This window comes from Gobio gobio (assembly GCF_949357685.1).
Source record: "Gobio gobio genome assembly, chromosome: 1".
Taxonomy (NCBI): Eukaryota; Metazoa; Chordata; class Actinopteri; order Cypriniformes; family Gobionidae; genus Gobio; species Gobio gobio.
The window spans coordinates 74,200,679-74,214,866 of NC_137097.1; the positions used below are offsets into that span (position 1 = coordinate 74,200,679).

Sequence of the window (14,188 nt, forward strand, 5' to 3'; positions counted from 1 at the left end):
AATTAGTAAATCGTGCGCATGATTTATAAATCGAGGGAACAAATTAGTAACTCCTGCGCACGCTTTACTTGTTTTTTCTTGCATGTCATGTGCGGGGCTTTTGTGTATTATGTTTAAATTATACAAGAACCTAATATTTTAGGTATTACGCTGGACCAGTACGGTTTGGAAAATGGATGGGTGATTGAATCAGCAGTGGCGCCATCTTCTGGCGAGAGGCGGGAATTCATTCACAGTGCATTATGGGTATTCTCTAGCCGCTGAGCGTACATCAGTTGCACACTCGTTATTGCGGTGCATTGTGGGATTGAATTAGTGCACCCAATAATGTCCACTATGGTTTCGGACACCACTACAAATGGCTGTGCCCTCAAATAGTGCCCTATTTAAGGGTATAGGGGGCGATTTCGGACACAGCATCAGAGTTTACACATAATCAACAAGGTCTTGGACACTTCCGATCTCATAATTACTTTGTTTACGACATACACACATTTAAGTTAAGTTAAATGTAGCAAAATTTTGCAAAATAAACGGTTATTTTGATAATAATACTTTCCACTAAACAGGAAAAATGACGGGTACTGCTTAAAAAAAGTACAGTTACAAGAACAAATTCCAATCGAGTTTATTTATGAATTAAAGACATATTTGATCAGAAGAGAAACACGTTTACTCGATGCAGCCACATAATACTGAAACATCAAACTGCTCACAGTCACCATCCGTTTACATACAAACAAAACACAATGTCCTCATGTTAACTGTTAAACACTCATTCTTAACTAGTCAAACAGAGTTTACAGTGCTCTCTCAAAGTTTTTCTTTACAGCATTATTGTTTATATAGGTCAGTATAAATACTTGGGACAGCTGAATCATACCTGTTTTCACTAATAAAGTCATTTACTCAGAACATCAACACAACACACACACACACACACACATAAATTACACATACGACTGTGTGAAAAATAAAGAGTATGATCATGTGATGTTTTAGGGTATGAGACATTATCCATACTTCCATATGTTGTGATTATCATGAAATATCACAGTGACAACTGCAACATTGAAGTCTAAATGGAGCCAAAAAAAAAGGTATAATAATATCTTAAATAATGTGCTTTCATGCAATGGGCAAATACAAAAACACACTGAAGAAACAGTTCATCTCAACATAAAACAAGATTCGCAACCCATTTTCTTGATGTAATTTGTCATGCATTAACTAACATGAACTAACAATGAGCAATGTATTTATACACTCTCAGAAAAAAAAGGTACAGTGCTGTCACTGGGGTGGTACCCTAAGGTACAAAAGTAAAAAGTTACATCTTTGTACCATACTCACCCCTAAAAGGTACATATTAGTACTTTAAGAGTGCGTTTTCGTACCTTAAAGGTACATATTAATACCTTATTTGTACCTTAGGGTACCGCCCAAGTGACAGCAATGTACCTTTTTTCTGACAGTGTACAGCATTTATTAATCTTTGTTAATGTTAGCTAATACAAATAGTTGTTCATTGTTTGTTCATGTTAGGGTTAGAGCACTAACTAATGTTTGATTTTAAAAATGCATTAGTAAATGTTGAGATTAACATTAGCTACGATTATTAAAAGTATTGTTCATCGTAGTGCACTAATGTTAAACCTTATTGTAAAGTGTAACCAAATATTCAGTGAGATTCAGACCTAAATCAGCTTATGCTGCCTTTAACACGTTCAATAAGCAGAGTTTGAATTTACAGAACTAGTTTTAGTCTATACAGGATTGTTGTGTTACGGTAGAAAGCTCACTGCATTAGTTTACTTTGAATTCGACTGACAAGATAAAACCGAACACTTGTTAAACATTCAGCAGATCTAGAACACAAACGCTTTAGAAGCCGCTCCCGCTGCCTTCCATATCAGTGGCCAGAACGGAGCGTTTGCGCAGGACGGTGTTTCCGCTGCTCCTCCGGGCCTGTGGTGGCGCTGTGGCGCTGCGTGTCTGAGGCTGCGCCGGAGGGCAGGGCGCTCTGTACTGTGGCAGGCCGCTCTTGGTGGTGTCTAGTTCTTCGGGGTCTCCTTCCTGAACCCTCAGGGCCGCGATCACCTCTCGATCTGAGGGGCTGAGAGTCAGACAGCCGCAGCTGTGGCCTTCGACCCCGTCTTCTTCCCCGGGGTCGTCTTCAACCGTCATGAAAGCGTCTCCCCAAAGACTCTCGCAGAGGTCCCGCCCGTGCTGATACATCTGACCAACAAACACAGATGCATGGTCGATTAGAACATGGGCACACATGTACGCAAACAAACAACAGTTTTGATCAAAGTCCTTTAGTGAGTGTGTAATGTTGCGGTTTGAGCATAAACAACATCTGCAAATGTCACTCAAAGTTCAAAGTAAAGGGAGAGTTTTTCTTTTAAAGAAATCGCTTTTTAAGAACTACAACAAGCGGCTGGTAGGGACTACAACAAGTTTCCTCACGAGTTAGTGACATCACTAACCCTAAAATTTACATAAACCCCACCCCCGGTAACACACAACTAAGGCCATGTTGGGAAGAGGAATTGTATATGTAACCCCTCCTGTTCGAACCGCCCACTCCAAGCGGGACTTGAACCCGGGTCCGCCGGCATTAGGCTAAAGGCTGCAACCCCTAGCGTCAGTCGCTAGAGCATCTCTTGAGATCAGAGGAGTGAGGTTTACTCGCACAGCGACTACTAGCTGGCCTCCGTTACACTCACCCCCCTAAACCTCACTCCCATCCGGGTCACGGCACCAACGAACTGCCCGGTCCAAGCGGGACTCAAACCCGGGTCTGCCGGCATGAGGCTAAAGGCTGCAACCCCTAGTGTCAGTCGCTAGAGCGTCTCTTGAGATCAGAGGAGTGAGGTTTACTCGCACAGCGACTACTAGCTGGCCTCCGTTACACTCACCCCCCTAAACCTCACTCCCATCCGGGTCACGGCACCAACGAAACCCCTCCTGTTCAAACCGCCCACTCCAAGCGGGACTCGAACCCGGGTCCGCCGGCATGAGGCTAAAGGCTGCAACCCCTAGCGTCAGTCGCTAGAGCATCTCTTGAGATCAGAGGAGTGAGGTTTACTCGCACAGCGACTACTAGCTGGCCTCCATTACACTCACCCCCCTAAACCTCACTCCCATACGGGTCACGGCACCAATGTAACCCCTCCTGTTCAAACCGCCCGACTCGAACCCGGGTCCGCCAGCATGAGAGTCAGACGCTCTAATGGTGCGTTCACACCAAACGCGAATAGAGTGTCAAAATCGTGTCTAGCGCGTCTAGTTTGCCGCGTGAACATTTTGAATCCATTCGCGCCAAAACCAAATTGGACAAGCGTATAAATCGAGCGTTTGAAGCGAAATAGACGAGTTTTCAAGGCGCTCCAGGAGAAATATGTCATAAAACACCACTCTGCCTCTTTTCATTTTCATTAAAAATATATATTAAACATTAATAATGTTGAATTGGCCAGAAATGGACAATTACAATTTACGAATTCCCAGGAATCTCCGGTCACAGGTTCTCTCAGAAATGATAAAGGCGCTGAATACAAGTGAACTATTTATGGATGATTTGCTAACAGAACGATGCAGCAGAGAACATGACAGACAGCGCCGGAGAGAAGAAAGACAAACGGACATTCAAGGCCATCCGAAAGGATGGAGTCACTCAAAGCCGGACGAGCTTCCAGACGGAAACAATTAACTAGATTAATCAGGCAAATGGAGAAAATGAACAAACAGATGATGGATGATATTAAACATATTGTGTTTGATAGTGATTTTGAATGCTCACATTGTGAAATTTAAGTTCCGAGAGAAGTTTGGATCTCTAGACACCCAAGACTATCCGAACTTGCCTCGTAAGTAAGATGAAACATGTTATTATTATTATTATATTTCTTTAGACTTTAGAAGTGTATATGTGCTCAGTGGGATGAGGTCAAACGCAGGGTATTCTGGCTAACAGCAAAACTATTTACAGGCATGGGGGAGAAGGTTGGCTGAAGTTAAAGGTGTTGATAAGAGATAAGACCAAGGGTCAAATACAAACCATAGGAAACTGTGGTTTCTATAAGTGGCCCCTAAACTCTGAAAGACCTCACGCCTATACTATATGTGTGTACTAAAATATAATCTTATTCTTGGACAAATATATCAAGTGTGTGCAAACTGTCCAGGGGTCATGCTTACCATATTAGGAATTGCTTTGTGATAGTAACCGCCCCGCACAAAGCTGGGGATAAAGGAAGGTGCCGGGAGAAGATCGGCACCGCGCCTCAGGTGAAGATTTTTACGCTGTTATTTCTTTTAATTTGGAACTTTGTTATTTCTTTTTGAGTTATTGTACTTTGTAGTATTCTGAAACTTTTATTAAGTAAAACGGGGGAACCAATGTGGTAAACCTTATTGATTTTTGACCTGACTCGGAGTATTCATTTTTTCTATTTCTAAGTATTTGTATATTTATCTACGGTTAAACGGGGACCTCTGATACAATGTCTGATATCCTGAGAAAGCTGGTGAGATAGCCCTCTTGTTAATACATAAAATAAGGGCATATCAGGTCTTTGTATTAGGGAGTTACAGCGGTATAAAAAATACAACAATAACCACACAAATGTGGGCCAGGCAACTACATTATCTTCACTGCATGTATATTTAAATATCCTAAAAAAATTAAGTTATGAAACTTCTCTTTGCTCAGTCAAAACGATTTGGCAGACAATAAATTATAGATTCATGAGAGCAAAGATCGGCCGTTAGATCCACACAAGACGAACCACTACAGGACATCAGAGCCAGCGGCAAACAGCAGAAGGACTGGCCGAGGAAAGGCTGCTCTCGCTGGGTTAATGAGCGCTGAGCGGCCGGTGATCGCCTGGATCTCACAACCCCACAAACACAAGATTTATAATCTTTATTTATATCTTTATTAATAAACCACAGATTTGAGCTTTAAACAACTACATTCCCACCTGAAAAAGTCTTAAAACTACATTTTGTGACACAATAGTAGTATTTTAAATTATGCAGGGTTTCTCATCACGTCACTTTACCACGTTCAACTCGGGCATCAGACGCGAATTCGCTTCAAATGCGTGAATGCACAAAAGCACGACTTGCGTGTAACCGCTGTGGGATTACAAATTTATACATTGTTATATATAGGTTCCAATGTAATAGAATATAACTGAAAACATTATCTATATTTGTGTTTTACATTTTGAAGTAAACTTGAGGAAATTCTAAGGAGATTACGTAAGACCGTGTAAGTCAGGGGTCTCCAAACTCGGTCCTGGAGGGCCGCTGTCCTGCAGAGTTTAGCTCCAACCCCAAATAAACACACCTGAACCAGCTAATCAAGGTCTTACACGGTCCTAGTAAGACACTGATTAGCTGGTTCAGGTGTGTTTAATTGGGGTTGGAGCTAAACTCTGCAGGACAGCGGCCCTCCAGGACCGAGTTTGGAGACCCCTGGTGTAAGTGTTTGAGACATTAAGTATTTTGTCTTTATGCACTTCCTGACCATTTAGCATAACAAGCTCAGAGATTGGTGATACTCTGTCTGGGCAGGTTTCCCAAAACCTGTATTTTCCAGGCCTATTCCTGTTCTCTTCATTGTTTCTAAAATGAGCACCATTTGTCTTTAATGACTTTTGGAGCCCCTGAGTGGTAGGCTGATTTAATCTATGCATTTGAGTGACAGTAGCCGCGTTTCCATTACCCTTCAAATTGCGCAAATTGAAATTGCGAATTGAAAATACGCCCAATGGAAACGCGTCAATTTCGCAAAAACTCCCATATATCGCAAAAAAGTTCGCATGAGGTGGTTTTTCAGGCAATTCGAAAAAGGAAATTTTCGCAAAACTGCAATGGAAACAGTTTTTTCGCATTTACAGGTCACCTGGTAAGGTCACGCATTGCTCTCACATAGGGCCTACATATCATTTTTTTTCCACTCAAGTATGTACGAGATCTTATGTCGTTAAAACGACATATATTTTCTCCTAATAAGGAAAGTGCTGTAACTTTATAATGAGGGACCCCGGTGCAACCACAAATATCATAACTATCTATAGGCCTACTGTAATTATGACATATATTCAAGAAATGTATTCAAACAGAAAGACGCTATAGTTTCAGCCTTGCTCAAAGACTAGGTCTATCCATTCCCGACGATCTTGGTTTGCTTCTTATTTATTAAATATAGCCTACAGCCAAATAGTTGATTAAACATTGATCAAAATTAAAATACAATTTATACAAAACGAAATTAATTTTAAAGAAAGACTTTCTAGAAAACACAATTCAATTGTGCTCAAAATCCATGTCTCCAGACATATGCGCATCTGATTATGTGCCTTACTCATGCTGCTCACTTTTCATAATCAACATAGAAATTAAAAGATTATAATATTTAGACATAGCCTAACTATATGAAACTAAATAGGCTACGTTTTCTTTAACCCTCTTTCCGACGAAGTCGTTGTCGCCTTTTGATGAATTTTTTCCTTAGGCTATTCCAGCGGAAACTTAAAATACTCCGTCATTTTTAGCCATACAGATAAGTGCAAGACATTATTATAAACTGTCTACTTTTATTTGTGTACACTCACGATAACAGCAAAGGCCGTGGACTCAGGGAACAGATTATTTTGCACTCCACTCCAAATGCTGTCTTCATTTCAAAAATATATTTTGTTTATTAACCGCAAAGTTTTTCATTTCAAAAGCATTTCTAATTTCAGTTTATATTTCCAAAAAACGAAATTCTGAGCCAAAATAACGAAGTGTTAAAAAAAAACGTTGAGTTACCACCATGCAAATTCAAACTTTTCGCTCGTCTCTGTATGTGGCAATGTGTCACAAAACCTGCCGTATGTAAAAGTTGATCATTCTTTACAGATGATGGTATGTTTGGACAGAAGACGAGTTCTTTGTTAAACTAATAAAAAAACAATAGAATATAAAATGCCACAATTTATCATAACACCTCATATGTGCCGCTCAAGTATAAGGTGCTTTCCTTGCCATCAGTGGTATAACACGCACGTCTCTTTCCATTAATAATAATGGCGTGCGGTGGCTGGGATATACATAAACCTAACAACATGCGTTGCATTATTTTTGGAATGATTTATCACGAGAGGAAAAAAAATGTTTTAGTCGCATAACATCAGTTAATGGAAACGCTGTCATTTTGCAATATTTTTTTGTCGACTTTTAGAAAATATCGCAAAAGTTTTGCGCAAATCTGTAATGGAAACGCGGCTACTGTTATGCTGAGTGATTGGATTAGCATCTATGCATTTGAGTGACACTGTTATGCTGATTAAATCAAGCATTGTATTGATTAGAGTGTCTCCTCCCCTGCTGTATAATCCCTCCCCTTGAAATGTATATATAATACAATGTTCAACTGGCTTTAGTCAGACTTGGAACCTCAGCGAAAAGACAGCACGTTTTTCTCAATAAAGAATCCTGCTGAAAAACCTATCCAAGTTCTCCTGGTCTCTACTTCAAGAAACAACAGAAGTTCACAACCGCGCGTATCGCGCAAGACGCTCAATTCGCGTCATTCGCATGAACTGGAATGAGGCGCGAAAGGCGTCAACGCGCCTTTCCATTGAAATCACTCGCGCCAGACGCTCTATTCGCGTTTGGTGTGAACGCAGCATAACAAGAAGGCTAAAGGCTGCAACCCCTAGCTTCAGTCGCTAGAGCGTCTCTTGAGATCAGAGGAGTGAGGTTTACTCGCACAGTGACTACTAGCTGGCCTCCGTTACATATAGAGCACATTTGGGAGTCTGTTCAAGCTGTCGCATCCGCCTTTTCGGTTTGGGGACGGCCCCTTCCTGTCCCAGCATGACTGCTCCAGTGCTCAAAGCGTCTCCATAAAGACATGATGAGCGAGTTTGGTGTGGAGGAACTTGAGTCCTGATCTCATCCCGATAGAACAGCTTTGGGATGAATTAGAGCGGAGACTGAGAGCCAGGCCTTCTCGTCCAACACCAGTGCCTGACCTCTAGAAGAATCCCCATAAACACACTCCTAAACCTTGAGGAAGAATCCCCATAAACACACTCCTACACCTTGAGGAAGAATCCCCATAAACACACTCCTAAACCTTGAGGAAGAATCCCCATAAACACACTCCTAAACCTTGAGGAAGAATCCCCATAAACACACTCCTAAACCTTGAGGAAGAATCCCCATAAACACACTCCTAAACCTTGAGGAAGAATCCCCATAAACACACTCCTAAACCTTGAGGAAGAATCCCCATAAACACACTCCTACACCTTGAGGAAGAATCCCCATAAACACACTCCTAAACCTTGAGGAAGAATCCCCATAAACACACTCCTAAACCTTGAGGAAGAATCCCCATAAACACACTCCTACACCTTGAGGAAGAATCCCCATAAACACACTCCTAAACCTTGAGGAAGAATCCCCATAAACACACTCCTAAACCTTGAGGAAGAATCCCCATAAACACACTCCTAAACCTTGAGGAAGAATCCCCATAAACACACTCCTAAACCTTGAGGAAGAATCCCCATAAACACACTCCTAAACCTTGAGGAAGAATCCCCATAAACACACTCCTAAACCTTGAGGAAGAATCCCCATAAACACACTCCTAAACCTTGAGGAAGAATCCCCATAAACACACTCCTAAACCTTGAGGAAAGCCAGAAGAGCTGAAGCTGTTAGAGCTGCAAAGGATGGACCGTCTCCATATTAAACCCTACGGATTAAGAATGGGACGTCGCAAAACTTTGGGAATATAGTGTATATAAAGTCTTTTTGGTTTGATCCAATGAGAAATATGATGTGTAGAAGAAGAGAGTTCACTCTCATGCTGCAATAGTGTCCCCTTGTGTCAATGTTGAGAATGCAGTGTGCAATTGCTTTCTATTATGCACTTTATCCCAGATTATCATCCTTGATTAATTAGTGTCCAGTTATAAACTGGGAGATCAAGTAAAAACGAAATGACTAAAGCAATGTGAAGAGCTCAGCTGCAGTTATGAGGCATCTTACCAATGATGATAAAACACTTCAGATCTGCTGCTAACATTGTCCGTCATTAAATTCACACATCAGCGATTTATGCAGTTTAATGATTCCTCGATGCAGAACACACACACACACCTCCTCTGCATTCTCGCTCTCATTATTGGCTGTGATTTTCACCCTTCAGAAGAGCATGTGAAGTGTGTGTGTGTTTCTCTGTCACTCACGGTTGTGCACATGTGATGATTGTGTTGATTATGAATTTTCACGGCCAGAAGCATTTCCACAGAGACAGGGTGATCTTAAAATCAACATGGGATCAACTGTGACTCTGTTTACCGTCTTACTGGTAATCCCTGTTCCCGTATCGGCAATGATTCATCGTGGGGGGAAAGTATCATCTTTTATTAAAATCATAACTGTACTTCCACCTCCGAAACAACTTTAATTTCCAGCTGACACCACCAGCCACCAGTGAATGGGAAGTTGGGATCACATGACCAGCCGAATGCTTGCTTTATCTTGGTATTACTGGACAACTATACATTATTCATTGTTTATATATGAGCGAATCACAGCGAATAAGTGTTTTGTTAACCTGTCTACAACCATTAAATGTTGCATCAAACACTGTTGCTGGGTTTGTTCAATGTTGAAACAACAAACGTCATGATTTCAACCACATTTCAGCATTGAGAGGGCGGCTGCATTGATTCACACTCTCTCTCTTTTCACATGTACAGCATGTCAGTGGTGAGGAAATGTGACATGAACTGACACATTCACTGTGAGTGTGTGTGTGTGTGTGTGTGTGTGTGTTTTCCTAAGACGTTCCAGCTGTGTCCATGCCTGGGGCCGGTTGCATAAACCGTTAAGACTAGTCTTACAAGTTAGACATGCACTTTTTTCTTTAAGACTGTTCATCATTTTTTAAAACCAGCCTAAACAGCTAACTAGGAATTACTAAAAGATATTACAAGACTGGCCTAATTTGATAAAACATAGACTGGCCTAATTTGATACGAAAAGTAAGACTGAATGCCACTTGCCTAACTGCTAGTGGCTCATACTAGATCTTAAGACACTGTCTTAACATAATGGCTAAGTTTATGCAACTGGCCCCAGGAGTCACATACTCTGTAGTCCCACGTAGGAGGGGACGTTCTCGCAGCCTTGACCATCGTTCCCTATAAGTTCTCTAAAGGTGACGAAAATCTCAAACATTTAAAGAACTTTAGGGACGTTCCTAAAACGTCCTCTTTTTGTTATGAAAGTGCTGCAGTTCAAGGTTCCCGATATGACTCTAGGGGGGCATCCATTTTGGTTATTCTATGGTCAGATGAGAACATTACAAAGAGGATATTTACTTACGTTAACAGAACGTTCCGACATGGTCCATATAATAAAGTTCTCAATGTGACTTTAGGGGGGATGTTCCATTTTTGTTATCCTAGTTTGGTCCCCTAAAGGTCCTGAAAACGTTATGGGAATGTAGTATTGAGACCAGTGCCCTGAACAAGACATGTTGCAGCGCAGTCCCGAATGAAACGTCCCCATCTGACATTTTGGACATTAACAGTGGTCCCACATGGTCCTCTGTTGGTCATATAAAATTATTCCCGATATGACTTAAGAGGGACGTTCCATTTTGGTTATTCTATGGTCACAGCAACGTTACAAAGAGGATATTTGGGATGTTAAAAGAACGCTCCCACAAGGTCCTCTGTTGGTCATATAAAATATTCCCGATATGACTTTAGGGGGACGCTCCATTTTGGTTATTCTATGGTCACATAAGAACGTTACATAGAGGATATTTGGGATGTTAAAAGAACGTTCCCACATGGTCCTCTGTTGGTCATATAATAACTTTCCCAATATGACTTTAGGGGGGACGTTCCATTTTGGTTATCCTAGTTTAGTCCCCTAAAGGTCCTGAAAACGTTATGGGAATGTAGTAAAGAGACCAGTGCCCTGAACAAGACATGTTGCAGCACAGTCCCGAATGAAACGTCCCCATCTGATATTTGGGACACAACGTTCCCACATGGTCCTCTGTTGGTCATATAATAACGTTCCTGATATGACTTTAGGGGGACCTTCCATTTTGGTTATTCTCGTTTGGTCCCCTAAAGGTCCTGAAAACGTTATGGGAATGTAGTAAAGAGACCAGTGCCCTGAACAAGACATGTTGCAGCACAGTCCCGAATGAAACGTCCCCATCTGACATTTGGGACGTTAACACAACGTTCCCACAAGGTCCTCTGTTGGTCATATAATAACGTTCCTGATATGACTTTAGGGGGACCTTCCATTTTGGTTATTCTCGTTTGGTCCCCTAAAGGTCCTGAAAACGTTATGGGAATGTAGTAAAGAGACCAGTTCCCTGAACAAGACATGTTGCAGCACAGTCCCGAATGAAACGTCCCCATCTGACATTTGGGACACAACGTTCCCACATGGTCCTCTGTTGGTCATATAATAACGTTCCTGATATGACTTTAGGGGGACCTTCCATTTTGGTTATTCTCGTTTGGTCCCCTAAAGGTCCTGAAAACGTTATGGGAATGTAGTAAAGAGACCAGTGCCCTGAACAAGACATGTTGCAGCACAGTCCCGAATGAAACGTCCCCATCTGACATTTGGGACGTTAACACAACGTTCCCACAAGGTCCTCTGTTGGTCATATAAAAATATTCCCGATATGACTTTAGGGGGACGTTCCATTTTGGTTATTCTATGGTCACATGAGAACGTTACAAAGAGGATATTTGGGACGTTAACAGAACGTTCCCACATGGTCCTCTGTTGGTCATACAAAAACGTTCCCAATATGACTTTAGGGGGACGTTCCATTTTGGTTATTCTATGGTCACATAAGAACGTTACAAAGAGGACATTTGGGACGTTAACAGAACGCTCCCATCCGGTTCCCTGTTGGTCATATAAAAACGTTCCCAATATGACTTTAGGGGGACGCTCCATTTTGGTTATTCTATGGTCACATAAGAACGTTACATAGAGGATATTTGGGATGTTAAAAGAACGCTCCCACATGGTCCTCTGTTGGTCATATAATAACTTTCCCAATATGACTTTAGGGGGGACGTTCCATTTTGGTTATCCTAGTTTAGTCCCCTAAAGGTCCTGAAAACGTTATGGGAATGTAGTAAAGAGACCAGTGCCCTGAACAAGACATGTTGCAGCACAGTCCCGAATGAAACGTCCCCATCTGACATTTGGGACACAACGTTCCCACATGGTCCTCTGTTGGTCATATAATAACGTTCCTGATATGACTTTAGGGGGACGTTCCATTTTGGTTATTCTATGGTCACATAAGAACGTTACATAGAGGATATTTGGGATGTTAAAAGAACGCTCCAACATGGTCCTCTGTTGGTCATATAATAACGTTCCCGATATGTCTTTAGGGGGGACGTTACATTTTGGTTATTCTCGTTTGGTCCCCTAAAGGTCCTGAAAACGTTATGGGAATGTAGTAAAGAGACCAGTGCCCTGAACAAGACATGTTGCAGCGCAGTCCCGAATGAAACGTCCCCATCTGACATTTGGGATACAACGTTCCCACATGGTCCTCTGTTGGTCATATAATAACGTTCCTGATATGACTTTAGGGGGGACGTTCCATTTTGGTTATCCTAGTTTGGTCCCCTAAAGGTCCTGAAAACGTTATGGGAATGTAGTAAAGAGACCAGTTCCCTGAACAAGACATGTTGCAGCACAGTCCCGAATGAAACGTCCCCATCTGACATTTGGGACACAACCTTCCCACATGGTCCTCTGTTGGTCATATAATAACGTTCCTAATATGACTTTAGGGGGGACGTTCCATTTTGGTTATCCTAGTTTGGTCCCCTAAAGGTCCTGAAAACGTTATGGGAATGTAGTAAAGAGACCAGTTCCCTGAACAAGACATGTTGCAGCACAGTCCCGAATGAAACGTCCCCATCTGACATTTGGGACACAACGTTCCCACATGGTCCTCTGTTGGTCATATAATAACGTTCCTGATATGACTTTAGGGGGGACGTTCCATTTTGGTTATCCTAGTTTGGTCCCCTAAAGGTCCTGAAAACGTTATGGGAATGTAGTAAAGAGACCAGTTCCCTGAACAAGACATGTTGCAGCACAGTCCCGAATGAAACGTCCCCATCTGACATTTGGGACACAACGTTCCCACATGGTCCTCTGTTGGTCATATAATAACGTTCCTGATATGACTTTAGGGGGACGTTCCATTTTGGTTATTCTATGGTCACATAAGAACGTTACATAGAGGATATTTGGGATGTTAAAAGAACGCTCCAACATGGTCCTCTGTTGGTCATATAATAACGTTCCCGATATGTCTTTAGGGGGGACGTTCCATTTTGGTTATTCTCGTTTGGTCCCATAAAGGTCCTGAAAACGTTATGGGAATGTAGTATTGAGACCAGTGCCCTGAACAAGACATGTTGCAGCGCAGTCCCGAATGAAACGTCCCCATCTGACATTTGGGACACAACGTTCCCACATGGTCCTCTGTTGGTCAAATAAAAATATTCCCGATATGACTTTAGGGGGGACGTTCCATTTTGGTTATTCTATGGTCACATAAGAACGTTACAAAGAGGATATTTGGGACGTTAACAGAACGTTCCCACATGGTCCTCTGTTGGTCATCTAAAAACGTTCCCAATATGACTTTAGGGGGGACGTTCCATTTTGGTTATTCTATGGTCACCTGAGAACGTTACAAAGAGGATATTTGGGACGTTAAAAGAACGTTCCCACATGGTCCGTATAATAAAGTTCTCAATGTGACTTTAGGGGGGATGTTCCATTTTGGTTATCCTAGTTTGGTCCCCTAAAGGTCCTGAAAACGTTATGGGAATGTCGTATTGAGACCAGTGCCCTGAACAACACATGTTGCAGCGCAGTCCCGAATGAAACGTCCCCATCTGACATTTGGGACGTTAACACAACGTTCCCACAAGGTCCTCTGTTGGTCATATAAAAATATTCCCGATATGACTTTAGGGGGGACGTTCCATTTTGGTTATTCTATGGTCACATAAGAACGTTACAAAGAGGACATTTGGGACTTTAACAGAACGCTCCCATCCGGTTCCCTGTTAGTCAGATG

At 41.9% G+C, this 14,188-nt stretch overlaps 1 protein-coding gene across 26 annotated transcripts in view; it reads right to left on the minus strand.

Annotated features, from left to right (window-relative positions):
• Positions 1 to 593: 593 nt before the first annotated feature.
• rtbdn (retbindin) overlaps positions 594 to 14,188 on the minus strand; it is a 20,805-nt gene continuing 7,210 nt past the window's right edge. For 2 of the 26 annotated variants that reach the window (XR_013816343.1, XR_013816344.1), the window contains exons 6-7: positions 1,430 to 2,238; positions 600 to 1,336 (exon numbers count right to left, since the gene is read on the minus strand). Coding sequence is in view for 2 of the 26 variants with exons in the window: in XM_079814980.1 (XP_079671106.1) it covers positions 1,885 to 2,238 (354 nt within the window). In the remaining 24 variants the exon portion in view is untranslated. Of the gene's footprint in view, positions 2,239 to 14,188 lie in introns of all 26 variants that reach the window. The other 24 variants (XR_013816348.1, XR_013816349.1, XR_013816350.1 and 21 more) reach the window with 18 other exon arrangements.